The sequence below is a fragment of the Triplophysa rosa genome, linkage group LG1 (genome assembly GCF_024868665.1).
Source record: "Triplophysa rosa linkage group LG1, Trosa_1v2, whole genome shotgun sequence".
In the NCBI taxonomy this organism is placed as follows: Eukaryota; Metazoa; Chordata; class Actinopteri; order Cypriniformes; family Nemacheilidae; genus Triplophysa; species Triplophysa rosa.
In genome coordinates this window covers 28220928-28247859 of record NC_079890.1, presented here as the reverse complement: position 1 = coordinate 28247859, position 26932 = coordinate 28220928, and the positions used below count along the sequence as shown (strand labels likewise).

The 26932-nt window shown below is 38.3% G+C and overlaps 2 protein-coding genes across 4 annotated transcripts; one reads left to right on the top strand and one right to left on the bottom strand.

The window, feature by feature from the left end:
* Positions 1-183: 183 nt before the first annotated feature.
* mfge8a (milk fat globule EGF and factor V/VIII domain containing a) lies at positions 184-6839 on the top strand. Its single transcript, XM_057340827.1, has 10 exons — positions 184-408; positions 1651-1776; positions 1891-2025; positions 4116-4229; positions 4524-4705; positions 4932-5087; positions 5230-5374; positions 5528-5730; positions 5913-6068; positions 6146-6839. Exons 1-10 carry the CDS (start codon positions 330-332, stop codon positions 6287-6289), a joined length of 1440 nt encoding a protein of 479 aa, XP_057196810.1. The 5' UTR covers positions 184-329; the 3' UTR covers positions 6290-6839.
* A 357-nt stretch (positions 6840-7196) lies between these two features.
* acana (aggrecan a) lies at positions 7197-23111 on the bottom strand. Of its 3 annotated transcripts, none has more exons than XM_057340799.1 (22): positions 22924-23111; positions 19661-19749; positions 19112-19495; positions 18860-19034; positions 18611-18738; positions 18216-18509; positions 17795-18082; positions 17323-17497; positions 16990-17117; positions 16582-16875; positions 16354-16449; positions 15554-15649; positions 15341-15436; positions 15129-15224; positions 12636-13919; positions 11585-11710; positions 10307-10420; positions 9489-9647; positions 9317-9399; positions 9093-9237; positions 8828-9010; positions 7197-8644 (listed from the first exon to the last, which is right to left on the bottom strand). In XM_057340799.1, the coding sequence occupies exons 2-22, from the start codon at positions 19740-19742 to the stop codon at positions 8565-8567; spliced, it is 4506 nt and encodes a 1501-aa protein (XP_057196782.1). In that variant the 5' UTR covers positions 19743-19749; positions 22924-23111; the 3' UTR covers positions 7197-8564. The 3 variants fall into 3 exon arrangements, with proteins under 3 accessions (XP_057196782.1, XP_057196789.1, XP_057196797.1); XM_057340806.1 differs by having other exon boundaries at positions 12636-13916; XM_057340814.1 differs by lacking the exon at positions 10307-10420.
* Positions 23112-26932: the final 3821 nt, after the last annotated feature.

Sequence of the window (26932 nt, the reverse complement as noted above, 5' to 3'; positions counted from 1 at the left end):
ATAAAACATATAGACAGGTTCAGTGTTTACGTTACTGATTAAGACAACGAAATGGATTATTCTAATGTGATCGAGAAAGGTTGTACAACATAAGGTTGCACTGCGCACATACTTCCGCAAATCAGTTCTGCATAATATGGCCCGTTGGAGTGGCAATTTCCATTTAGCAGACACATCGCCTGCCAGGCAGCCAGAAGATTCTGGCACAGTGCACGCGCGAACAGTGCGCGCGCCGCCGGTTGACGAGCTCGTTTCCAGGGTTGAGGATGACGTCAGGAGGAGACCTAGCGGACTCGAGACAGTCTGCGAGAAACAAATAGTAGTACAATATGAAGACTCGGAGTCTCGCTCGTTTCTGTAAAATCGCTTTTGTCAGTTTAGTCATTGACTGTATTTGTGCTGTAAATGGTGAGTAATGATCTTTACATTTTAAGTACAATTCTATCCTTTTTCTATTCAAGCGCATCAGATAATAATTTGAGATCATTTAGGCCTACGTTTATTTTGACATATTTTACCATGCTTATTTTTTTTCGTTTGCCATGTTTGTAACCGTGATATAACATGTCAAAGTGTATTAGTCAGTGAGTAGTATAGTAAATGAAAGGCATAATATTACAAGACCTACAATGCAGTGTGTAATCAACATTCCCTATATTTGGATTTCATGTCCTTATTTCCATCTTAGATGGAAGAAAACGTCCCATGCTCACTTTGACAATTACCAGCTGGTAAACATCAATTTTCATGTTTATATAGACATATTTATCATATTGGAAACAATTACGTATAGACTTTTGTTGTGTGACTTCTTCAAATTTGTTGTATTCATTTATTTTACCTACCTGTAATCCCAAAATCATCCAGATAATTTAATTGTAGAGTGGATGTTAAATCTAAACTGGCCAGATGATCCGAAGAGGTCTGATCAGTTGTTAGGAAAAATCTTAAGATTTCAGAAAGTCACAACTATAAAATGCTGGGATAGCCTACAAATCTGAGGATAGTTACATAAGTAGCAAAGTAGGCTATATAAGAACGTGTCTGTAACACAGTGGGCTATATTTAAAATGTCCAAGAACCTCTACATGTAAGCTTAATGAGCTCATTGGGTAAACATGGCACACATCTCCCAGCTTCTTAGAAGACATGTTGTGTAACTTGTCATTTAAAACATATGCCTAAGAGTGTACCATGTTCTCATTGTTTGTTCAAGCCCTATTAATGCAAACCCGCAGAATGCCAATGAATGCCAATGCTTCTCAAGCAGAACATGAGCCGCATTTAATTAGTTTACTGCTTGTTGTTTCATTGTGATTGCTTAAGATATGTTTTGTTGTGTTACAATCATGTTAATGAACATACAGGACACATACAATACAAGTTATTCTTCTCTTGATAATGTTCACTTATTTGAAGTGAAGTTCTGCACTTGAAGGTCCAAACTCTGCATTGGTTATGCTGCTCACGTCACTTATCTTTTATACTCTCTTGATCCTGTTCAGAAGCTTGAAAAGAATTCCTTCTCTGTTTATCTCTCAAAGCTTAATATGCAGGACCAGTCAGCCCATTGCCGAATTATAAAATAAGAGCTAATTCCAGTCTTAGCTTTGTAATTCAATTCGCTCCTGCTTATGTGTGCCTCCACAGGAGATTACTGCAAGGTAAACCTGTGTCAGAATGGAGGAACGTGTGTGACTGGCATCGGACAAGATCCCTTCCTTTGCATCTGTGCTGAGGGATTTACCGGAGATGCTTGCAATGCCACAGAGAGCGGTCAGGAAAATATGTTTACTGTTTATTTCAGGTCATATTTACAAATATCCAATGTCCTAAACTTACTTACTGTGAGATTCACATCAGATCTTATAAACCTATTTTTTGCTTCAGGTCCGTGTAACCCAAACCCGTGTAAAAATGATGGGATGTGTGAGGTGATCACTAACTCTAGAAGAGGAGATGTTTTTAATAATGAGTATGTGTGCAAATGCCAACCGGGATTCAAGGGGGCACACTGCCAAATCAGTAAGTTTTTAGAAAAAGCTTAGATTTCTTGTTTTTCCCCTTCTTTAATTTTGTGTGTGTGTCAAGTTCAAAAAATGTATCTCAGGAGCCCTGAAGTCTGTCCCATGTTGTGCAGCTGTTTTTGAGTACAAGATCAGGTGAATCTGAATCCAGACATCCAGGACTTTGATGACGCAACCCACCAACTTTGCAAATCTGTGACCTGCTTCGCCATTTTCGGTTACTTTGACCCAGAAACACATTTTAAGTGTACTCGCTAAAGTTAAAAGCAAGCCCACATATTTTATATAACTTAGCAACAGTAGAAGAATAAAATATAAACACATAATAAGTATATTACTAGAAAGCTGAAACTTCCCTTTTTATTGGGAACTTGAAACAAATGCTTTTCTTTGAAACTTATGCTTAGCTTGTTGTGTTCTTGCATTCTGTCACCATCTTTCATTAAAAAAAAAAAACACTACACATATCCACTTCATCTCTTTTTGGTTTGGCAGGAATTTAATCCTCAATTCGGAAAAACTGACTTTCTGAAAATGAAAAACACCCAAAATGGGTATATAGTCCCTGTGTGACTCAGTTAGAGGTTTATTCATGTTAAAACGTTTCTCCTACATGACGAATATTCTTGTAGCTGCAGGTCCACAACACAGAAGCTACATTTCCATAACTGCATGCTGTATCCTCCCCCACTTTATTTTAGTGGGCTCAGGCGTATAAATGTATGTACAATGGCACTGGTGTAAATAACAGACCCCCAGGATGTTGATCAGTCAGTAGTGGTTAGTGAGACCTATAACCATAGTGAGTTTTAAATAGGCTTTGTTAACATTTTCCAGTTCAGACAAGTCGCTTTTTTGATTTTAAGCCTTTGGTACATAGTGTTTACTACATTTTTAAGGACATTTGAACCATTCAGAGAGTAGTGTTACATCCATTGGTTAATATTTCTGACATTTGCCCAAAAATCCATTCATTTTATATGACATTGTGTGTTTATATTACATTCTTGTATTGTTAATAAAAATGTATCCGTGATTTCAGAATTCATACATAAAAGCCAAAAATATGGATTTTTACAAATATACGCTATTGTGTTGGCACTAAAAAGAGGTTTTCTATGGTGGCTATACAATGGTGGCTTTGGCTTAACTAAATTCATTGTATGTAGGCCTTGGGGCAGTGCAGATAATGTTTTGTTTCGTTAGTAGTTTTGTTTGCTTAAATTATTTGACCCAGTAAATACAAACTTTATTGTGTCCAACTCATGTTGCTTTGTCTTATAAATTATTGTTTTCAGGGGTTCTTGCATCCAGATAAGGATAATTGATAATTTTGGGGTTATAAGAGGTCTTATTCTGTAATATCTCACGACAAATAAGTTATGACTAACCTTTCCTTAGTAATAAGTTTGACCTATTTTAATTGAACATTGTCTGGAATGCTGTGTTTATGTGCATGCATGTGTATCCGCTTTAAGCACAGTGAAGTTTTCCATCTTTCTCAATCCTCTTAACAGTTCAGAAGCAAAACAACTTCTGTTGTTGGTGACATGAATATAGTCTTTGTCTTGTAGTCTTTTTGTGTCATGAGTATACCTTAATAAGTGTGGAAAACATGTTTTTTTCTAGCAGCATATATAAATAATTTCCAAGATCAGATTTTTAATACATCTAGTGGTAGTCATATACTTCTTGCATTGTACTGTATGTATCCTGTTACATACTTCTTGCTATTGCATACTGTAGGTTTCTTAATATCTTGCATACCTGGATATGGTGTATGAGTGCTTTGCATAGACACAGTATGTGATCAACAGTGTCAGTGATTAATGTCACAGCCTTACAGTTTTCCCCCTAGTGGATCTGTACTAAAACTGTAGTAAGATCATTTGATGGGCGTTGAGATATGCAATTTAGCTAAAAATGCCTGATTTGCCAGTAAAAGACATCAAAAAACTATCATGCCTGTGATTAGATGCAATGTTCAACCAGCGCAGAAAATATCAAGATATCATTTCTGTGCCTGTTGGGTTTTGCACTATGCAGTCATATAGGAATGTGTGTGTTATTTTTGGTGCTCTTACATAGATGTGAACGACTGTGCAAACCAGCCATGTAAGAATGGAGGCGTATGTCGTGATTTGGATGGAGACTACAACTGCCAGTGCCCTTCCCCATACGTTGGGAAGCAATGCCAGCAACGTGAGTCATTTTTTGTGTATGTGTGTGTGTCCATATTTATTTTTAGAGGCAAATAACATTAAGGATGTATGTTTTTGTGTCACAGTTAATGTGGTCTATTGCAAGGGTGGCTTGTAGCAAATCCATGAGCTTTGACTCTCTTTCTGTTTGTGTGTTGGATCAAATATTCCTAGTACAGTTATAAATCAGGTGGCAATAAGCCATGCAACATTAAGCAAGAGTACAAAGTAGACTGTGAGATTTTATATCTTATTAAAGAGTATTCAGGCCATTTACTGCACTTTTATGGTGCAGGTTGTACATCTACATTGGGGATGGAGGAAGGAAAAATTGTTGAGTCCCAGATCTCTGCTTCTTCTGTGCACCGTGGACTATTTGGACTACAACCCTGGGGACCCGAGCTTGCTCGCCTCAACAACAGAGGCATTGTCAATGCTTGGAGCCCTGCACCTCAAGACAAGAGCCCCTGGATTCAGGTTGAATGCATTTTTCTTAAAGGGACAGTTCACCCAAAAATATAAATTCATTTACTCACCCTCAAGTGAGTTATACAGATTTGGAACTACTTGAGGGTGAGTAAATGAGAATTTTCATGTTTGGGTGAACTGTTTCTTTAACATAGGCTTTTACTAAATATATAATACGTGACTAAATAATTCATTTTGTTGCACACATGGGTAATTGAAAAGGTTTTATTTTCAGATCGATATGCAAAAGAAGATGCGTCTCACTGAGATCATTACTCAAGGAGCAAGTCGCATGGGGGTAGCTGAGTTTATCAAAGCTTTTAAAGTAGCGTCCAGCTTCGATGGCAAAACCTACACAGTTCACAGAGCTGATGGCCAGAGAAAAGTCAAGGTAAGAAACTAGCACAACTAATGGTGCTTGCAATGTAATTGGCTCAGAAACCAGAGAAACACACATAATGCCAAAATTCATCATTGCAAAAGTTATTTTGTGACCATTACTCAGGGACATCCTTCTGATTTTGTTTTTTCAGGTGTTTGTGGGTAATACAAATAATGACGGAACCAAGACAAACATGTTTGACCCTCCAATAGTGGCCCAGTATATTCACATCATTCCTGTGGTGTGTCGAAAAGCTTGTACTCTACGAATGGAACTTGTGGGCTGTGAGCTAAATGGTGATTGCCGTTCTATGAATTACTACTTTGACTAACAAATTTTGTTTGCTAAAAATGCCAAATAATGTTCTTAATGACACTGACAAGAAACTGTCCTTCTAAGCGTGTTATACCATCTTTGTTCATTATTTCTCATTGACCTCATCATGACAGTGCACTCCAGCACATTTAGTTGCACTGATCCGCTGGGCATGAAGTCACGTCTCATCTCTGACGTGCAGCTCTCAGCATCTAGTGCCTACATCACCTGGGGTATTGATGCATTTACCTGGCACCCTCATTATGCTCGTCTGGACAAGCAAGGCAAGACTAATGCTTGGGCGGCAGCTACCAACAACCGCTCAGAGTGGCTCCAGGTGAGACTTTCCTGAATGAACTAGACATGACATCTCTTGTGTTTTCTGTTTATCTGTTTATAGGTTTCGATGTTAAATTGTATATAAAATATGGATCTGATTCAGTTGTTTTAACACCATCATGACATAGTGACACAGATAACTATCTAAAATAACTTTTTAGATTTTTCCTTCTTTTATAGCTGGATTTGGAGAAACCCAAAAGAATCACTGGCATCATCACTCAGGGAGCGAAAGACTTTGGAATTGTGCAGTTTGTGTCAGCTTTTAAGATTGCATACAGTGATGACGGACAGTCATGGAATATTGTGCAGGATCAAACCTCAGGAAGAGATAAGGTCACAGTCATAGCAACTTTGAAATTTACATTGTTACGTTCATTATATATCATTGACAAACAACTTCTTTTCAACAGATTTTTCAAGGCAACATTGACAACAACACACAGCAAAAGAACTTGTTTGAACCTCCCTTCTTTGCCCGATTCGTACGCTTTTTGCCCTGGGAGTGGCATGAGAGGATAACTCTACGTATGGAGTTGCTGGGCTGTGATGATTAGAAAACATGCCGCACACTGCTTTGACCTGAACTCTGTATTTCTAGTTGTAGAATGGTGCTGAAGTTTTTCTATTATATATACTTCAATTTATTTGGATGACATGTACTTCGAACTGTATATAAACAACAACAAAAACATGTCAAGCTTTTCGGTACATTGTTAAAATTGTTGTAGGACTACATCATTTAAAAGTTTCTGTTAGATTTATAGTGGTAATTATTTAGATCTTTTTTTCAAGAAGTTGATGGTTTCATGAAAACACCTAATAAATGTCAAATAATACATAAGCCTGGAGGAACGGAGACTAATATTAACACATTTTTTTGCATCATAACCACTTACATTGATGTATTTTACATAATCCAATGTCTGTCTTTATTTACAATAAAGTATAATTTACAGAGAGAAAATGTGATAAATTGACCTGCACATCCTTCATTTTATAATTTGTTTTTAATCAAATTGCAATTGTGCAAATAATTGTTTGCGATCTGTTAATGTTTTGTAAAATAATGCCTTTACCAATGTCATTAATAAATTTGAAGTTCAATCCTTGTTCTCCTTTCATATGATTCTAATTACAGAAAGTGACCAGAAGATGGCGCTTCAAGGCTCTCTAGGCAACAGGGAGAAACAGGTTAGAGACCATAAGTGGCCTGAAAGGGTCCATTCAGTCACAAGGCAGTTCATTCCTTCCACTCCACCTAATTAAACAAACATTATCACCTGCGATTTTGCAAATGATTCCTATTTACTCAGGACTGATTCAAAATGCATTTCTAAATGTGGTTAGGTGAGGTAAAAACATTTTTCTTTCCATTACCTGCATACTGTGAAAAACAGCTCCGAGTACAAACACTCTTGAAAATGTTGTTTGTGTGACAGACTACAGCCCGAAACAAAGGAATCCTGTGTTAAAGATGATGGCATGTTTTATTCATTTGCTGTAATACAGTTATTTAAACACATAAATTCAGCTGAAGACATTATTGGCAACTTGTTTTCCCTTATTTAGAAGACAGAAGACAAAAATGCCTCAAAGATCTCTTCGTGGGTTTACTGTTGACTTTGTCCTTTTCCTCCCAATATGACCTTAGAAACAGGAGGCCACTTTGTGAATGGGAGATTAGATGGTTCTGTGCCACAGTATATCTGTGAGTAGCTTATTTACAGGAAACGTCTGTGCATTTTCGTCTGCAGTTTATGCTGCATTCGTCGTTTTAAAATTGAAAATGAAAGCTATGGTGTATAAAAGAGAGGTCCCTGCCATTCGGATGAAAGAGGCTCAGCCTCTTGTTCTTTTTCTGACAAAAGCAAAGCAGTACCATCAGAATAGGCAAAATGTGAAATATTCAAGGCATTTGTCATCAACAGTTCTGAACTACAAACAAAATGTATTGCAAAATAATAGCTGGTAGCTGATCAGTTTGGTACCCATATAGTACTATGCCCTGCACAGCCTTGGGCAACACAGATAATATCTAACAAACAAGTACATTTGCATGATTGGGTTTACATTCATAATCTGACTGGACTTGGCCACCAAGATCTGATGCTGTTCACAGTATATTTATGGCTTTTGTGACCAAACATGGGATCCCAAAAAAAGATGGACACCTCCAGTCAAAAGATGGATGCGTTTTGTTTTATGTTGTGAGAAATCAATAAATAGATCAATTCACATTATGCTCTCTAACACAGACAACAAATGAATGACATCCTTGTGCAAGTTTTCATAATCTGCCTGATTAGGTAGAAATAAATAACTTTGTAAACGTCCATTATGGCTATAAACTTTCTTCTAAATGTATAGATGAAAACAAAACTTCACATTTCATCACCTCATCTATAATTTATAATGTACTTTAATTTGTTAACTAGCACATAAAGACGAAAAAGACAGTATTTCTGTCTGGCAAAATAGATAAAGGACCAGGCTAACCAAGCTTTAAGCTCAGTGTCTTTGCACCATGAAACACTAGCCAGTTCAAATGGAAAACCCTTCAGCAAACATTTGCGGAAGTCTTTAGGAATGCTGGTGGTCTCTGATGTTTTGGTCCCTGATATTTTACTGGAGTTATGAAGTAGATCACTTTATCAAGGGCAAATAATTTATATATGGTGATTTACTGTTTAAGGCCGAAATATAAACAAGATGGACAGTTATCTTAAAAGTTATACTTATTATGAAAAGTTATACATTATAAATCAGGGGCTAAGAAAATAAATATAAAACTTGCACTGTTATTAAAAACGAAACTAGGTCTTCTTCTCTTTAGAGATGTTTCTCCAATGTTGTGCTAACTTTATGCGAGTGATGAACAGTAGATTTCATTTGCAGTCTGGTGTTGATTTCTACAAAAACACAAAAGAAAACAATGTATAGCAATACATTCTAAATACAAAATCACAAAGCACATGGTCTCATCTTACATAAATGGGTAAGCATATGATCAAACTTTATTTACAGATTGCTTCTCTGTATATTTTAAAGCTGTTGGTTTGTCTTTAAATTCAAACTACTTGAAAATCACTTACTGGCTTTGCATTCCACTTGAGGCTTCTCCCACTCTCCATCTGCCATACATCGGATCACAGGCGGGTGGCGCTGTCTAAAGCGTTCGTTGCATTGGTACCTAATGATGGAATTCACCTGGTAACGATCCTTCTTGTTTCCAAACATCCTGGCATTCTCCACTTTAGGAGGTTGGCCACATGTTGCTGTAAACGGGAGTAACTCTTTAATTTTAATAAACTGAATGTCTGAATGTTAGGAGTCTTCGATTTATTTTCACTTCATTACCTGGACCTGTTTTACACGTGAAGGGTAGATGGTAGTTGCAAGGCACGTCATTCCATTGGCCATTTTCATGCCAGATCATCACAACACAGTCTTCCCCAGAGTTAAAATAATTGTCAGGCTGGTTAGGCCTCCAGTTCTCATATTGCTAAACAGAAGAAAAGCATTTCAAACCAGCGTTAATATTAGAATCACAGTATCTAAGAATGAGAATGAGGCATGCTCACCAGTGGGGTACCGTCTGACCAGCGGAAGTCATTTTCAACAGTTTTATCATTCAATCCGATCCACTGATAGTCTTGTGCATACGCTGTTACAGGAAGTGAGAGATTTCTTGTAATTACAAAAACAATTGTTTCAGTGCATACACACACACGCAGACACATTAACGGCACTCACAGTTAATGAAGGCTTGTTCTTCTGGAGTGTTTATGCTAGCTAGGTGAGCGTTTAGGTCACGACAGCGCTGTTCTGCGTACAGCCAGGTCTCTCTCTCGGAAAAATGCAGGTAACAGTTGCCCTGAAACTTAATCCAGCCCTCTTCACAGGTGTGAACATCTGAAGCAACATCAGGTGGCACATTTTATCAAAGCTTTAGCGTCCTAGACCTAAACTTTCACTAATTGACGAAACCTGAATCACAACTTAAAAGCAAGATTAATACTTACTCTACATGCAATAAAAAATGAATACATGATGGATAACATCAACGTCACTTTATCTTTCATCAGTGTTTAAGCAAGCAGCAAATGCTTTTTACATTAAAAGGGAAGTTAGCTTTATCAGATAAAGTGATTTCACAACCCCATGTATTCAAATATACTGACCAATGAATTCCATATAACGCCAAGAGCATTACCGTACCTGCTTCTGAGATATTTATGGATTCTGGTCATATGGAAATTATGAACTGGACTGTTTTGTTTTACCTTATTTCTGACACGGCAGGGTTATATTTTCCCTTTAGGTGTTTACAGAACCTGCAAATGTGTGTGTAATTGCTTTACCACACCTGAATGACGCAGAACTTCAAAATTATCCTTTAAACACAAAATAAACCTCTCACATCCCTACCAGACATGGCAATAAACATACATATGCCTCAAGACACCGCCCAGAGATGTTCCTACCACCAAAACATCATCTGGAGTTTTGTGTCACCTTTAAGGTTGTTTTTGAAAGGCCGTTAGTAGAATTAGCTAAAGCAGGCCTCCTACCAATCTCACAGCGGTCTCCTTCGTAGCTGGGCAGACACAAGCATTTGAAAGTGTCCTCCACCTCCACACAGGTGGCTCCATTGGCGCAAGGGTTTGAATGGCAAACATCAACCTCTGCAAATAAAGGTTTAGCAGTTAAGACTGACTATGAAGATGCCCTGAGGTAGGCCAAGCTTAGCAGAGAGCATCAATGAATCAGAACTGGTGCTGCTTCTATATCTTGTGAATAATTGTACCTTATTAAAAAATGGATGTAAGATGAGAAGATTCACTCGGTTTTAGTGATTTGGGGAATGGAGATGCTGTTTTAGACATGTCTGGGGTAAATTAAAGGATAGGTTTAGAATACGTATGGCCCAGTCTGTGAAAACCCAGACAAAATAAATGTATCTTTTTTGTCCTTTCAAAATCATTATACGTAAATAGCCTACATAATTCTGTAAAAACATAGCTATTTAATATTGACTAAGTAAGGACATGTCCGTGTAAAATTGTGCAAAATAATACAATGTAGTGCTAAAATAATATATTTCAGTATTTATCATATTGTAAGTGAACATTTGAGTACCGTATCTTGAAATCTTCATCAAATTTGCTCATTTATAGCAATAAACACACATTACCTATTCTCATTTTTATGGCTATGACAATTTTGATGCCCCTAATCTCATAATTCCATTATGAGACTTTAGTATGGATTTCACAGACAGGGTCACTTTTGTGTTACTTTAAGAGTGACAACTTTTTCATACTTCTCATATCCCTACGAATGAGAGCAATGATCCAGTTCAGCACTCTTTTAGTCCCAGAAACAATGAAGCAGAATTTGAGTTCAGATTCATATGAAGAGGGATGAGGAGTATGAGCATGAGCATGTACCAGGTGTTAGCAGGCGTGCTGATTAAACCAGACTGCAGCAAAGGCACAGCTGAACAAAAACAACACAGGTGAACAGTCACTGAAATGACATTTGGACACAAGAGATCTGTAAGTCGAACATTACAGTAACCACACACAGACATGCCAAACAACCTGTAAAATGGACTGTGAGAGTATGAATCAGGCACAAGCAAACAGGAGTTATTCACATATAAATGCAAACAGTAGGACAGTCAGAGACGTTTGGTTGAGTCAATTCAACACAAAAAAGCCTAGAAAGCAACTACAGTTGTGGAATTATTTTCAGGTTGTTAGGGCAAATTCATATATATATACTTCACTTTTAAATATTATCATATTTATTTCATTGTGATTGTATTAAAAATCAGTCTGACTCACCAAACTGACATTCTTCTTCATGTTGTCCCAGTGGGCAATGACAGAAGGCCACCCCATCGTTCACTGAACATAATTCAGCAGCTCCACAAGGGTTTGGATCACATGGGTTAACAGAAGCAATTATGGCTTTTAAAAAGGAACAGAGCAAGACATGAAACCATATTAGACCATTTCTAAATATGAAAGAGAGCAGGTTTTAGTTTTAGATCTAGTCAGCTGTTTTGATATGGTGGAAAAACTCAAACATGAACAAAAAACTGAATCATGCTTATTATGATGCTTTTTGTCTTCCCATCAGTGTGTCTATGATGCCTTGCAGTAATACATCCGCAGCAGCTTAACAGATCTTGTAAACATTTTATAAACTGTTCCAAAACAAATCATGTAAAGGTACAAATTGTTGCTGCCGAGTGGAAACTTTGTAGCTATGTATTTATATTTATATATATAAATAATGTATTTAACAGATTAAAAGTTTTAAAAAGAGCTTGTCAACTTTTTGTTTGATTTTCCATTTCCTGAAACGTAACAGTTTGTTCTGTTGGACAAAATATATTTTCCTATATACTAACTCTCAATATATTAAATCAGTTGATATATATTTGAAAATATATATATAATAATACATTGTTAATATCGTCGCTGTCCTTCCAAAACCTTGGATGTCCAAAATTGTTCAGGAAATTTCAGGAAATGGAAAAAACGCTGTACTTTTTAAATGATTAAAATACGGTGTTGTCAAAGTTGACAAGCACTTTTTATTTATTATATGTTTGCAAAACCCAGTGCGAAACATAAAGGGTGACTAATAATAATAAAATATGGCAAATTGTTTTTTAAAATCACAAAATATGAACATACAAGGTTTCAGAAGGACAGCAGCGATTTAATACACAATTGTTGCTTTTCATTATTTAAAAAAATATAGGCCCTTCCCATATATAGAAGTGTATTATTTAAAATATTGTATTATATTTTCCGCTTCTGTATTCCCATATATTTTCATTTTGTAAGAGGTATAATAAACAAGCTTATTCAACAGGAACCTCACCATTCACAGTAGGTTCTTCAATGACAGAAGGAGTCTGTTGAGGAATGGCAGACTCTGTTGTAGAAGGTAAAGTTGCAGAAGTAGTATCAGGATTACTGATCATCCCTGCCGGTTCTGAATATGGCACTGCTGGTCTGGCAGCATCACTGTGCAGGCCTGATGGCCCTTGAAGCGATTGTTCTACTGGAGGAACCTCACTGGAGCTCATATTTAATGTGTGTCCAGTGGTTGGGATCGGCTCATCTTCTTGTCCACTAGCAAAGACAGTTTGGTCATCTCCACTACCTGATGACAGGCTGACAGTCCCACTATACTCCACATCCCCACCTCCCAGCTCCATGGCTTGGATGGGCTTGTTGGACAGTTCAGTCACCACACTATTGATGAAAAATGTGATATCACCGCTGGCGGATTCCCCTGATCTTTCTCCTGATTCAATGGCATAGACTCCGGATGTAAATCCACTGCCCTCACCAGATCCGAATATCAAAACCCCAGAAGCTTCCTGGTTACGAGATTGCTCTGTGAGATCAGTGAATCCCGATCCATGATACGTCACACCAGAAAACACTGAACCACTCCCAGAGCCGCTGTGATCACCACTCATCCCAGAAAAACCCCCACTCGTCCCAGACCCTGAGATATGTCCTGATCCGCTGAAATCTACATGGCTTCCGCTGAACTCCTGTTCTTGTAAGGATGGAGAAGTAGACAATTGAGTCCACTGTCTATCCAGCAGGATGGCAGATTCATCAACTAATGAAATGCCACTGGATCCTCCAGAGGGAAATATTCCAGATGAGAAAGTAATGAATCCTGAGAACTCCCCGCTGGAACCTGATCCTGAGGAGAAACCAGAATGTTCTCCACTCCCACTGATCTCACCTGAGCTGATGGAAAAGTCTGAGATAGATCCACTTCCTTCAAAGCTATAGCCTGACCCACTGCCAGATCCGGATCCAGAGAAGTTCAAACCAAAAAGGCCTGAGCTCTGATCAAATGGAAAGGTGAGGAGATCACCTTCTCCAGCCTCCTGGGGTCTCCCTGAAGCTGATCCATCTCCAGACAAAACTGCTCCGCTTCCTGAGAATGTCACCAGGATACTTGAGTCATCACCGCTAAGACCTGACCCTGAAACATCCCCACTGATTCCAGATCCAGACAGGTCCCCGCTCCAACCAGATGACCCACTCGGCTGATCCCCACTTCCACTTCCAGACAGATTTACTTCACCACTGGTCTCAGATGACCCAGATCCAGAGATGGGGGTGATGGGGGTACCTACTGACAAAAGATAAAAATACAGTAAATGGCAAATCAAATGAACACTTACAGGGGTTGGACAATGAAACTGAAACACCTTGTTTTAGACGACAATCATTTATTAGTATGGTGTAGGGTCTCCTTTTGCGGCCAATACAGTCCTGCACAGTGGCCAGAGGGATTTTGAGCAATTTCTCTTGCAGAACATTTTTGATGCTGATGGTGGAAAAGGTTTCCTGATTCGCTCCTCCAAAACACCCCAAAGTGGCTCAATAATATTCAGATCTGGTGACTGTGCAGGCCATGGGAGATGTTCAACTTCACTTTTATGTTCATCAAACCATTATCATCCTGATACACGGCACCACCTTTAGCCTACAACGTTTAAACCATTGGGTACACATGGTCATCCAGAATGGTTCAGTAGTCCTTGGCAGTGATGTGCCCATCTAGCACATGTATTGGAACTAGGTAATGCCATGATATTGCAGCCCAAACCATCACTGATCCACCCCATCAGCATCAGTCCGGGTAGTAAGCTTCTTTGGGGCCTCTCCACACCGTAACTCTCCCGGATGTGGGAAAGACAGTAAAGGTGAACTCGTCAGAGAACAATACATGTTTCACATTGTCAGCAGTCCAAGATTTACTCTGCTGGCACCATTGAAACCAACATTTGGCATTGGCACACGTGACCAAAGGTTTGGCTATAGCAGCCCGGCCATGCATGTTTACCCTGTGGAGCTCCAGACTAACCGTTTTGGTGTAAAAGTTGGGCAGCTGTGGTTTGTTTCACGTTTTATTGGATACAATCCCTTTTAGACAGCTTCCTCTTGATTTTACAGTTTCTCCTGTTGGATGTGGTTCATCCTTCATGCTGGAACGCTGACATTACCCTGGATACACCACAAAGACTTGCTGTCCTAGTCACAGATGCACCAGCGAGACGCACACCAACAATTTGTCCTCTTTTGACTTCTGACATGTCTCCCATTGTGTGCTGTGCTTTGCAAAATTGTATGTACAGCTGTGCTATTGCTTTGCTAATTCAACCTTCACACTCTGCTCTTACTGGTGAAATGTGAAGATTGGCCACCAGGCTGCGCAAATATAGCCATGAACCTCACAACACTATATTTGCCAGTGTTTAAGTTTCATTGGAGCTTGTTAGTTCCTAGACACACCAGTCACAAAAATGGGTTCAGTATATCTTAAAATATTTTATATTACCAGGACTGAGAAGATCAGGAAAAGACTTCACATTCACTGTGTCCTCTGTCACTGTTTTGTTTGGTTCACTTTCATTCAGAAACAAATCCAGATCCACTATACAAAAAAAAGCAGACTGTATGAACACTTAAACACATTCTGAATTTGAAAAAGGAGAAAATATACCAGTTTCAAATAGGACATATATTGTATTATGAAATACATTATATTACCAGGACTGAGAAGATCAGGAAAAGACTTCACATTCACTGTGTCCTCTGTCACTGTTTTGTTTGGCTCACTTTCATTCAGAAACAAATCCAGATCCACTATACAAAAAAAAACACATACTGTATGAACACTTAAACACATCTGAATTTGAAAAAGGTGAAAATATACCAGTTTCAAATAGGACATATATTGTATTATGAGATACATTATATTACCAGGACTGAGAAGATCAGGGAGAGAATCTACGTTCACTGTCTCCTCTGTCACTGTTTTGTTTGGCTCACTTTCATTCAAAAACAAATCAAGATCCACTGTTTAAAAAACAAAAACACAAGGACTGTAATTCATTTATTAATATAACTTAAACACACATTTTGAGCTTGTAAACTTGCAGGAGCAATACATCAGTCTCAAAGTGTTAAAGGGACAGTTCACCCAAAAATGTATTCATTTACTCACTCTCAAGTTGTTCGAAATCTGTATTTAACTTCTTTGTTCTGATATTTGGAAGAATGTCAGTAACCAAACAGTTCTTCTTGGCCACCCTTGAGTTGGAAAAATTGCTTTTATCAATATAAGTTCTGTTCTGTTGAACACAAATGAAGATATTTTGAAGAATGTAGGAAAGCAAACAGTTGATGGTGCCCTCTCTGCCCTTCTCTGTGTTTAACAGAACAAAAAAATGTATACAGATTTGGAGTAACTCGAGGGTGAGTAAACGATGAAAGATTTTTTTTATTTTGGCTGTCCCTTTGAAAACTGCACTCTAAAAAAAAGCCGTAAAAATAGGGCACAATATACTGTATTAATATGAAGGAATTTTCCGTGTTCATTTTTACAGTTGTTTTACCTGTATTTTACATTTTGCACTGCATTCATTTGCATTTTAGCATTAATGGAAATGTCCGTAAAATAAAGGAAAATGTACTGGTAATTTTCTGCCAGTACTTTATCTGTTTTTTTACGGGATTTTTTTTACAGTGTGGATATTGTTTTACGATATACATTATATTACCAGGACTGAGAAGATCAGGGAAAGACTCCATGTTAAATGTCTCTTCTGTCACGGTTATGTTTGCCTTACTTTCATTCAGAGACACATCCAGATCCACTATACACAGAAGAAATGACAAGGATATAATTCACTTGTATCACATATAGTATGTTCTAATCAACTGTGTTGTGCATTAACATGTAAAAGCAGTCATTGCATGCATGATTTGACTACAAACGCTATATTTACCCTTAAGGCAATAAGCATCGAATTTGGTGTTCAGGTCAGGAAAGCCTCTTTGGTTGGGAAACATGTAAACTGTGTGAACTCCAGCCTTTCCTCCGCCACACAGCTGCTGGGGTTTATTGATGGCATAACGTACGCTGAGGTCCAGAAGCCAGCCTTTACGGCACATATCAAAACCCTGCTTCCAGGCAGCATACAGGTCTCCTGTAGAGGCCAGGGATGCGTTCTGACCCTCGCAGTAGGCCACAGCTTCATTGTAAGTAAATCCATCAAATGAACTTGCATGGAAAAAATCCCCTGCAAGAACACGCAAGTTTGAGTATGACTTTATAAACTCAACTGAGAGAAAAACTGGGCTTATTTTTCTCATTTTTGTTTTGTTTCACTTGTACTGTTCTGTTAACCTCTTACCTCTTGGTTTGTCCACATAGCAATACACATCATATTGTTCATCGGCAGGACGTAGTCCGTAAGATCTCACACCGGGAAGATGCTCCAAATCACCAGAACATTGCTCGCGTGGGGACACAATGGGATATCTGCATAACCATAATTTACATATTGTTTTAAATGTAAGCTTAGCTTGTCAACAGTCTGAGATACATTTCACTAGATATATCTGCCACCAGCCCGGCAACAAATCATTTGCTTTTTTATAATTTGCTTTAAATTAGTAAGAATAAAGAATTAAAAAGAATCGAAAAGTGACAAAATGTGAGCTGCAAACAATGTAATGAATTTTACCTGACAGTCTGATCCAAGAGCCAGCCAGCATCACACTGATGGAAACCAGCCTCATAGGCGGCCTGGAGCTGCTGGGGGCTGGCGATGACCGCACCGATGCTTTGACACGCAAGTTGAGCTTCCACAAAGTTATAAGCATAGCGAATGGAGCTTGCACGGTAATGAAACACAACCCCTATTGCAGGAAATAAACAAAAAACAGACTTTTCTCACAGACTTATAAGTCAAGTTACTGAAATAAAACATTTGAAGGGGCTTTCAGAACATTACTGTATTTCACAAGATTCTCAATTTACTTAATAAAAACAACTTTCATTGTTCAACTGAATGACCTACTTACAATTTCCAAGTACCTAAAATCACAACACAAAATTCCTATATTGAAACACATGGCATATTTGCAACACATTACAAATTAATTTCATCATACTTTACAGAAAGCTTGCAAATGTGATTATAACACATACTTTACCCGTATCAGACATGACAGCTTCAGTCATATTAGAAAGTTCTGACCCAAGATCAGTGGAGCTGGGAGGTGGCAAAAGAGGCAGCAGGGTATCATCTATGATAGAGTATGATGGGTTGACACTGGTGGTCACTGAGGGTTTATGTGTTATAACCTCTCCCTGTAGTTCACTTTTAGTGGAGGTGGGCTTTAAAAAGACCTGGGGGCCTTCTGTAATAGTGTCCACGCTCAGTACTCCACTGCCTGACCCCGGAAATATGTCAGGAAAGCCTGAACCTTCTTCATCTTTTTCTAAATCAAAAGACAAAATGTACATACTCATCAGTATATAAAACCCAACTTAAACTCTTAGAAATGTTTTAGTTTTTAGAAAAAGTGTGTGGATACCATATCAATAATGATAGACAAAAATATATTTTTGTACCAGAATAGCAAAAAGCATCGTAGCAAGTGTCTGGTAAGGGATAGCCGGTCTGATTGGGAAACAGATAAACAGTGCGCACTCCCAGCAGGCCTCCCCCACACTGCGGTCGGGCGATGTTAATGGGGTAGCGAACGCTTCTGTCTGCCAACCAGCCAGCGTTACAAACGTCCATCCCGTCCTTCCAGGCCAGGTAAAGCTGTCCAGTGGTAGCTAACCTGGCATCCCGCCTTTTACATGCAGCTTCAGCCTCATCAAAAGTGAATTTGTTAGGGGAAGTAGCGTGGAACACTCTTCCTGTAAGACAAAATGAAACCTTTTGAAGTGTCCCACCATTTTGCAGATAATAAACTGAACGCTTTTCAAAAATGGATCTCAAAAATGTAACCTTAACGCACCTGTCATTGTCAGAGCAAAGCAGTACACGTCATAAGTCTCATTCACATCTCTTACTCCGTATGTCCTCACTCCTGGAAATTCGTATTTGTCCCCATAGCAAGCCTCGCGAGGATTGTGAATAGGATACCTTTGTTTCAAAATAAAAAAATTGTGTTACTGTACGTCCTTTACATTTTGAAAGAAACAGCATAGCACATATATGAATTGAATATATACAGTAACTGCAAACATAAAGTAGGTTAACTGACCTGACTGTCTGGTCTGCAAGCCATCCAGCATCACACTGATGAAAACCCTCATCATAAGCCGCTTGCAGTTGCTCCGGGGTGGCGATCACGGCACTGTTTTGAATACAGGCTGCTTTGGCCTTCTCGAAGGTCAGCGTGTATCTTGTGGTGATTGCACGATAGTGAAAAACAATACCTGCGAAAAATAAATACAATGAAATCAATTTCACTTTATACAAAAAGTCCAAATTGCATATACATGTTTATCAGTACCTTGAACTTGGACATGAACGATATCGTGATTGTCCTCTATGCCATGCACGACCTCACAGCGGTACACTCCTGAGTCATTGGAATGGAGTTCTGTGATTTTAATGCTTGCATCTGTGGGCGTCGTGGGGTATCCCACTAAGGTGACTCTGTCCATATACTGCTTGGTCACATTTACGATTCCCTCAGATGCCACTAAAATGGTTGTGGTCTTGTCTTTGGTGACCAGACTCCATTTGATCCGGTGAGACAAAGGGGCAATGGTGGGGGCACCGGGGTCGTTGACCGTGTTGTCCCGGAAGTAGCAGGGCAGAATTAATGTGTCACCCATCAGGGGCTGGAGAGGAAGCTCATTGGGTATGCTGACACTCAATGTGCTTTCAGGCTCTGTAAGAACACACACAAGCATGAGAAGTAGAAGGACATTGATTTTAGGAATGCACAGACTGAATGCATTCATTTGTAAAAAAATGTGTATTGTAAAAATGTGAAATTTTAATGAATACTAACAAATGTAATATGAATTAACTTCATACAAATACAAATACACACCAGTGTAAACATAATCATAAAAAGGCACTGTGGCTGAGGAGACCCAGAAGCACATACTCAGAAAGAGCAAGAACATGGCCATGGTTCACCTGCAAGGTAAAGTTAACACCATTATGCCAGCAAACACGTAATACAACATGTGTACAGCATGCATTTTCAGTGTAAAAACATCTTGTAATACCCGGCTCTAAAGGTTATGTTCTGACAGCATTTACTTTATCAAATGAGCATTTCCAAATTCATAACAAAAGTTTGATATAAAGGGGTCATATGCTGCGAATACGTGTTTTTCTGTGTCTTTGGTGTGTTATAAGTTGCCCATGCATGTATTACTGTAAACACGTAAATTTGCACAAATTAAAGTGTCGGAACAAAACATGCATTCTATCTAAAAGAGAATGCTCACCCAGACCTGCCTGAAACGCCTCGTGTAATCACACCCCCACAAATCAACATCAGTTCGTGGTATGATTTGACTAAGACCGCCAAAATGTATATGCAATTAAGTAAGGTGGGCATACCTATTGCTTTTTCAGTACAATTGCTTTGGAACCTGATGTTCCAAATATGGTAAGAGGCGTTACATTTCCGTCACACGCTTGCAGTATTCGACCAATCACTACGCACTGGTTAACTGGCCAATCATAGCACACCTCGCTTTTCAGAGCAATGAGCTTTGTTAAAAATCTGCACGTTTCAGAGAGGCGGGGCAAAGAGGAGATACAAACATGCACGGTAGAAAATATAGTGTTTTTGAACCTTAAATTGTGTATACACAATGCATTACATCTAAAACAAACGACAATATTTTTTTAGCCGTGTCATATGACCCCTTTAAATAAGAGGTCTTTGGGAGAGCAAAACCAACATGTAATTTTCATTCCACAAAAATTACAGCCCTCATGCAGTGTTAGCTACTTCTATCTCACCAGATTGGGAATTAGCTTGTAATTAATTACTGAATGTCTGCCATACATAGTATTAAAGGTTTGGTTCATTTGACTATAATGGGTCTTGAATGTTTGGCCATGCGGTCCATTTTAGGAGTAATACTATTTTTATTTGACTTGCTCCAGAGCATGCAGCAGTGCATTCTTTTAAAGCAGAGATTCCCTTTTGCATAGCTGGGAAAACTCACTACATCTATAAGCTCTCTAACAGCTTTTTAAAGTAGTTCACCCAAAAATGAAAATTCTGTCATTATTTACTCACCCTCTTGTCTTTTCAAACCTTTATGACTTTCTTTCTTTTTTCCGAAGAACATAAAAGAAGATATTTTGAAGAATGTTGGTAACCGATCAGCACTCATTGTATGGACAAAAAACCAATGCAAGTGAATGGGGGCCAGTTAACAACATTCGTCAAAATATCTTCTTCCATGTTCTGCGCAAAAAAAGAAAGCCATACAGGTTTAAAATGACAAGAGGGTGAGTAAATAATTACAGAATTTTCATTTTTGGGTGAACTATCACTTTAGACTATTCCATTTTCATCATAAACATCATATATGTACGCACTTTACTCTAGTAAAATGAGTTAATGTATAACACTAATTTTAGACATTTTTATTTATGTCAGTTTGTATACATACAAAATGTTGGATTTTTTTCAATGCATGGTTGGGTCAAAAAGGGACAAACCCAAACGTTGGGTTATAAATAATGATGGATTAATGTATAATTAATGCTGGATTGTTTCAAACATTGGTTGGGTCAAATAGGGGCGTTTTCTGGGTTAATTTAACCCAACAGTTGGGTTTGTCCCTTTTTGACCTAGCCATGGGTTGAAAATAACCTAGCATTTTTAGAGTTTGAAAAACAATGACGATTTTTAGAAAATATACACAATGTTTTTTTACTATATATAAAGAATTCTGGACTGTGTTTAGAGAGTGAGAAAAGAAAAATGACAGATAAGATAAAATCAGTTGCCAAATTTGGTGTCATGGGAAAGCTGCTGAATGAGTTATGTGTTGGTTCCATTTTCTTCCTTTTAAGGACTTAGGTGTTCTGTTTCTCTCAGCTAAAATAAGCTGAAAATCATTCTAAGGCATGAAAAGATATAGGTCTGAGTCATGGATGCAATAAATAACCATTGCTCTGAAACTGAAGCACTAAAAGTTGTGTGTGTTTTTGTGTAACACAACTGATAGTGATTGGGCTGGCACAAAGCTTAAAAAGGGCTGCCCCTTTACTGAGTGTACAGTAGGCTAAATCACCTCAGAGTAGTCAGTCATATGAGTAAATAAATGAATAGTGATGCTGTGGACTGGCCACTGTCAGTTTCTACTGCCTCAAATTAAAATTAGTTCTTACATGTGCCAACATGTGGATGAATTGGTTAAAACTAGAATTCCATTCCCACACATGAAGTTCAAACATTGTCTGGCATCTTCCAAATGCATACATGTAAATTACTTTAATGAAACAAAATTTCTGCTACTGCCTTGGAATAACATCCCCAGAAAGATCATTTTGCTAGACAAAATTGTTTATATTAATGCTTACACTGTACAGTATCATGTTTTTAAGCAGCACTGTGTATTTTACAGCCATGATATGACTTGATAAAAAACTGTAAATATTGATGCATTACATTCATATTAATCTCATATCCATATTCTGCATCCACCTGCAATAACACCTGACAAGAGTGGACAGTCAAAAGGGAAAAGGAAACCTTGAGGGCCATACAGAAGATCTATAAGAAGCTATATTGAGTGGATGTCTGGCACAGGTATAACAGACCTGTTCAATTGTTTCCTTGCAAGGTACAACACATGAAAGCTCTGGGTCACTAATGGGTAGGACATTTTCAAAAGGCAATGTTATACAGTATATCAAAACATCCACGTATAAAAACATTTAAATATCAAACACCAACAAAGCTAGTAGGTCAACACAAAGGTCACGGGTTCAAACCCAAAAACACACATACAGAGATTGAATGAACTGTGAATTGCTCTGGATTAAAGTGTCAGATAAACACATAAATGTGAAAAATGCACAGTGATCTAATATAATATAATACATTTTCAATTTTATAAATAGTACTATACATTCCAAATGCCCTATCAGTCCTAATTTAACACATCATGAGGGCTGATTTATATTAACAATCATAAAACCAAAAAACATACTTTCTCCAAATGATAAACTCTGGTCCAATTGATACTATCTACATTTAAAAATCGCAGTTGAACCAAATATGCTGGCCCAGTTCTTGTGCAGACAAGAACGAAAAAACACTTTTACATAGCCTACCTGTGCAGTATCGTCCACCTGAAACGCTTGTAGTCCTTGATCGCAGATGGCAAGGACGATTTCTTTGGTTTTACTATCCAATGGCAAACTCGTCGCTCACATCCAAACCCGTAATAAAAGTTTCGCCTGTGCTGTTAGGTTGACCGGTGGTGGCTGGGGAATGAAAGGCAGAAAGAAGCCTTTCTGAGAGAGGAAACACGTTTAACTGTAGCCTACAAGAGGTGGAAAGGGGGGCTAGGGAAAGAGAGGTGGAGAAAAAGCGCACAAGAAATTTCCAAGTATGATGTAATTGGCTATACACATGTCTCCAAAATAGTGGTTAACACGCGTAATTCCTGGACGTTTGTCAAAATTAAACATCTGACCGCACAATGAGAGTTACCGTTCATATTTCTATTCAAACGTAAGTCATAAAAATAATATAAATACATTTATCGTCATAAATATCTAAATATGTTAGTAAAAATGTTCTTGTTATTTTGGTATGATTTTAGCTATAAAAGATTTACTAGAGACGCCATGAACTCTTCATAAATGTGTCCAAAACTTAAAGACCCATACCCAGCATTTCTAAAAATATGTGCGTCTTGTTTTAAAAAATGAATGAAAACGTTTTAAGGTCAACACAACACATTCCTTAGGCTATCTGAGAAATAGTGCAGATTCTGAATATTATTTTTCTTCTGTGTTTTAATCATATAACGTCCCATTCATTCTAGGTTTAATGTCGCAACGCATTGACTTTTGAACGGTAACGCTAATTCAAACGCTCTTTTCCGCAGGCATCCATCACATTCATTAGTGCACGAGCAACAACACTTCCATGAGTGTGAAGCTGAAACACAAGGCTTCATTCACGAGCCTGGCCCACCCCGTTGTTCCTCTCAAACTTTCTTCGCAGAGAAACATGACAATGACCCATTGAAGAGAGTCACTATTCTAAATTTGAGAAGCTTGCTAGTCTCATGCAAAAACATAAGGCAAGGAACAAAATACCCAATAGAAAACGTGACACTTTATGCATCATACAAATTTATACCAGTAGTGCCAGCTGTACCATGACAGTTCAGATCTCATTTTGATGCATTCCTAAAGGTGTTTGTGTGACTTGTTTTTAAGCTAATATAAAAATAAACAATGAAAATAAAAGCTCTCATTTTTAACTTTTCTTTTGATTCCTGACTACAATGCGGAGGAGAAGCACTAGCTGGAGTTTAAGATCACTTTAGGTTTAAGTGGGAGGGTCATATTCTCTCTGTTTGCCTTGGATTGTGATTAAAAACTGTAACTGAACTGCTTGGAATAGACATCAAAGGCTACCGCTGTGAGTTTGTGTATGTGCTTTGTCCTTTTATTCTGCTGTTTGTGTAGCTATCTGAAATGAGATGCAATGGTGTGTTTAAAATTTGCCCTGGTTTATCACTCTGACTCACAACACAACAACTTAAGTACCTTCAAGTTAAAGTGCTTAGCAATAAAAAGCAGGTATTGCAGTATTGACCATTTAAAAGATATGATGTAATATATTAGGTATACAAAGACAATCTATTCATAAGATGGTAAGCAATAAAGCCATGTTTGGTGACTGACGTTGACAACACAGTGTCAAGTGAAGCCTTAGGGGACCTGTGGACATTTCTCTGCACTGAAGGACTCTTTTCATCCAAAAGGCCAAACGTTCGAAGGACATCAGCCGTTCTCACCGACAATATTGTTTCTACAAAGGAAGAGAAAAGTCGGGCCTCGAGGGAGATACAAAAGCTTCTTCGCAAACCTGTGTGAGGAAACAGAATTCCTGAGGGCGGCTGTCACTCCAGGTGCTTTCGGCCATTCTGTGTGGTGCCACTGGACTGCTTGCCCTTCTACCTACCAAGAACAATGAGGAGAACATTTATATTCATGCATTTGGCAGATACTTTTATTCAAAGTCCATTCAATGTACATATTTCATGATTTTATGAGTTGAACCTACAACCATGGTGTTGCAAGCACCATGCTCTACAAGTTGGGCTACGGGTAAAGTAAGGTAGGTAAAACTAAGGTCAGATACAGTGTTCCCTTTCCACAGAAAGACATTTTGGAACTGTAGTAATTTTTATATTCTTGAGCACCATTGAGTTGACTAACAGTACACAAAATGGATTTCTGTTTGCCTCCTGAATGGATGCGGAATTTGATTGACAGTGCAATTATGAATTTCACCTAAAATTTGTTTTGACACCAGAGTTATTTATAGAGTGTTTGTTACTGCTTTATCTAAACTAATCTAGTCCAATGCAATATACATTCTGTGCTTCCCTGCTGTCAGGAAATAGGCTTTCTGTCACAGGGAGCGCCTGTTGAAACTTCACATGGTATTTTTGGACAGCGTAGAACATATTTATTTTCCTGCTGGAACTGAACAGTGCATTGTACGCCATAGGTTTCTAGAGCACTGTGTAAGTCCCTTAGCTGAGGAGCCGGTCGCCAGCTTTCTCTCAATAGTGTCCATTTACACGCATCACTTAAGCTGCTGCACCCCTCACTTGCCCTGTTAATTGCTACTGTTTTGTGCGTCACAAAAACATATATACTTTCTGAACTGTATTCCTTTTACTGTTGGTGCATTTAAATATATCAACAATAATATACAGAACGTCCCTGTAGACTGCATTGCCTATTTGAATCTTCTTCAATTTTATCCAACAGGTCTGAATGTATGTTTTACACATATTTTCGTTTGGGTGTGTATTATTTCTTACATATAGGCTTACATGTATCAATCATATGGCGTTTTTGTTTTAGGCTACTTATTTTTAATCAATTCATAAACTAATATTTATTTACTAAATTTTATTTGTGCACATACACATTACAAATATTCAAGTATAATGCATGCAAATGGCAGGCGAACATGTTTTTATTTGAACAGTAGCCTATTTCAGAATCTATTGACCAACGATTTTCCTATCCTAGTCAAAGTTCTTGTACAATCAAATCCGCTTTAGAATCCGAAGAGTCCCACACCTTCACACGAGTAGAGCTGCGGAAGTGGCGCCTCATATCAGTTTTTTATGTCCTACATGGTGAATGACACATAATGCACTAGATGGGAGATAGGGGATGATCCAGACAAGTTCCAAATGTTGGTGTCACGCGAGCGGTTGCACGTGAGTGTCCTCCAGTTAAAGGGGTCATATGACACAACTAAATCAAATATTATCGTTTGTTTTAGATGTAATGCAATGTGTATACACGATTTAAGGTTCAAAAACACTGTATTTTCCACATACCATGCATGTTTGTATCTCCTCTTTGCCCCGCCTCTCTGCTCTCTTCGGATTTTTAACAAAGCTCATCGCTCTGAAAAGCGATGTGTGCTATGATTGGCCAGTTAACCAGTGTGTAGTGATTGGTCGAATACTGCAAGCGTGTGACGGAAATGTAACGCTTCTTACCATATTTGGAACATCAGGTTCCAAAGCAATTGTACTGACAGGTACGCCCACCTTACTTGCGTTTACATTTGGGCGGTCTTAGTCAAATCATACCACGAACTGACGTATATTTGTAGGGGTGTGGTTACATGAGGCGTTTCAGGCAGGTCTGGGTGAGCATTCGCTTTTAGATAGAATGTATCTTTTGTTCCGACACTTTAATTTTTGCAATTTTACGTGTTTATTACATGCATGGGCAACTTATAACACACCAAAATAAAGATCAAATGGGCGATCACACGCGCAAATCAGCTGAGAAAACAAAACGTAACTGACCCTCACCCGTATCAAGTCATCACAGTATGTTGAATGTTAAGGCTCTATGGAAGCGATCAGACATCACAGCATTGGTGAGTAAAGGAGAAGACAAATGCCAGTGTCACTCACCAACGGAATAACAAGCTGCTTCAAATGACACATCACTGGTATCATGACCCTGATAGCACACGTACATCTGGCAGACATCTATTTGATGTCTGCATTTTCATCTGCAAGACATCTGGCAGATGCTGTTTGCTGAGACGTCTGCTGTC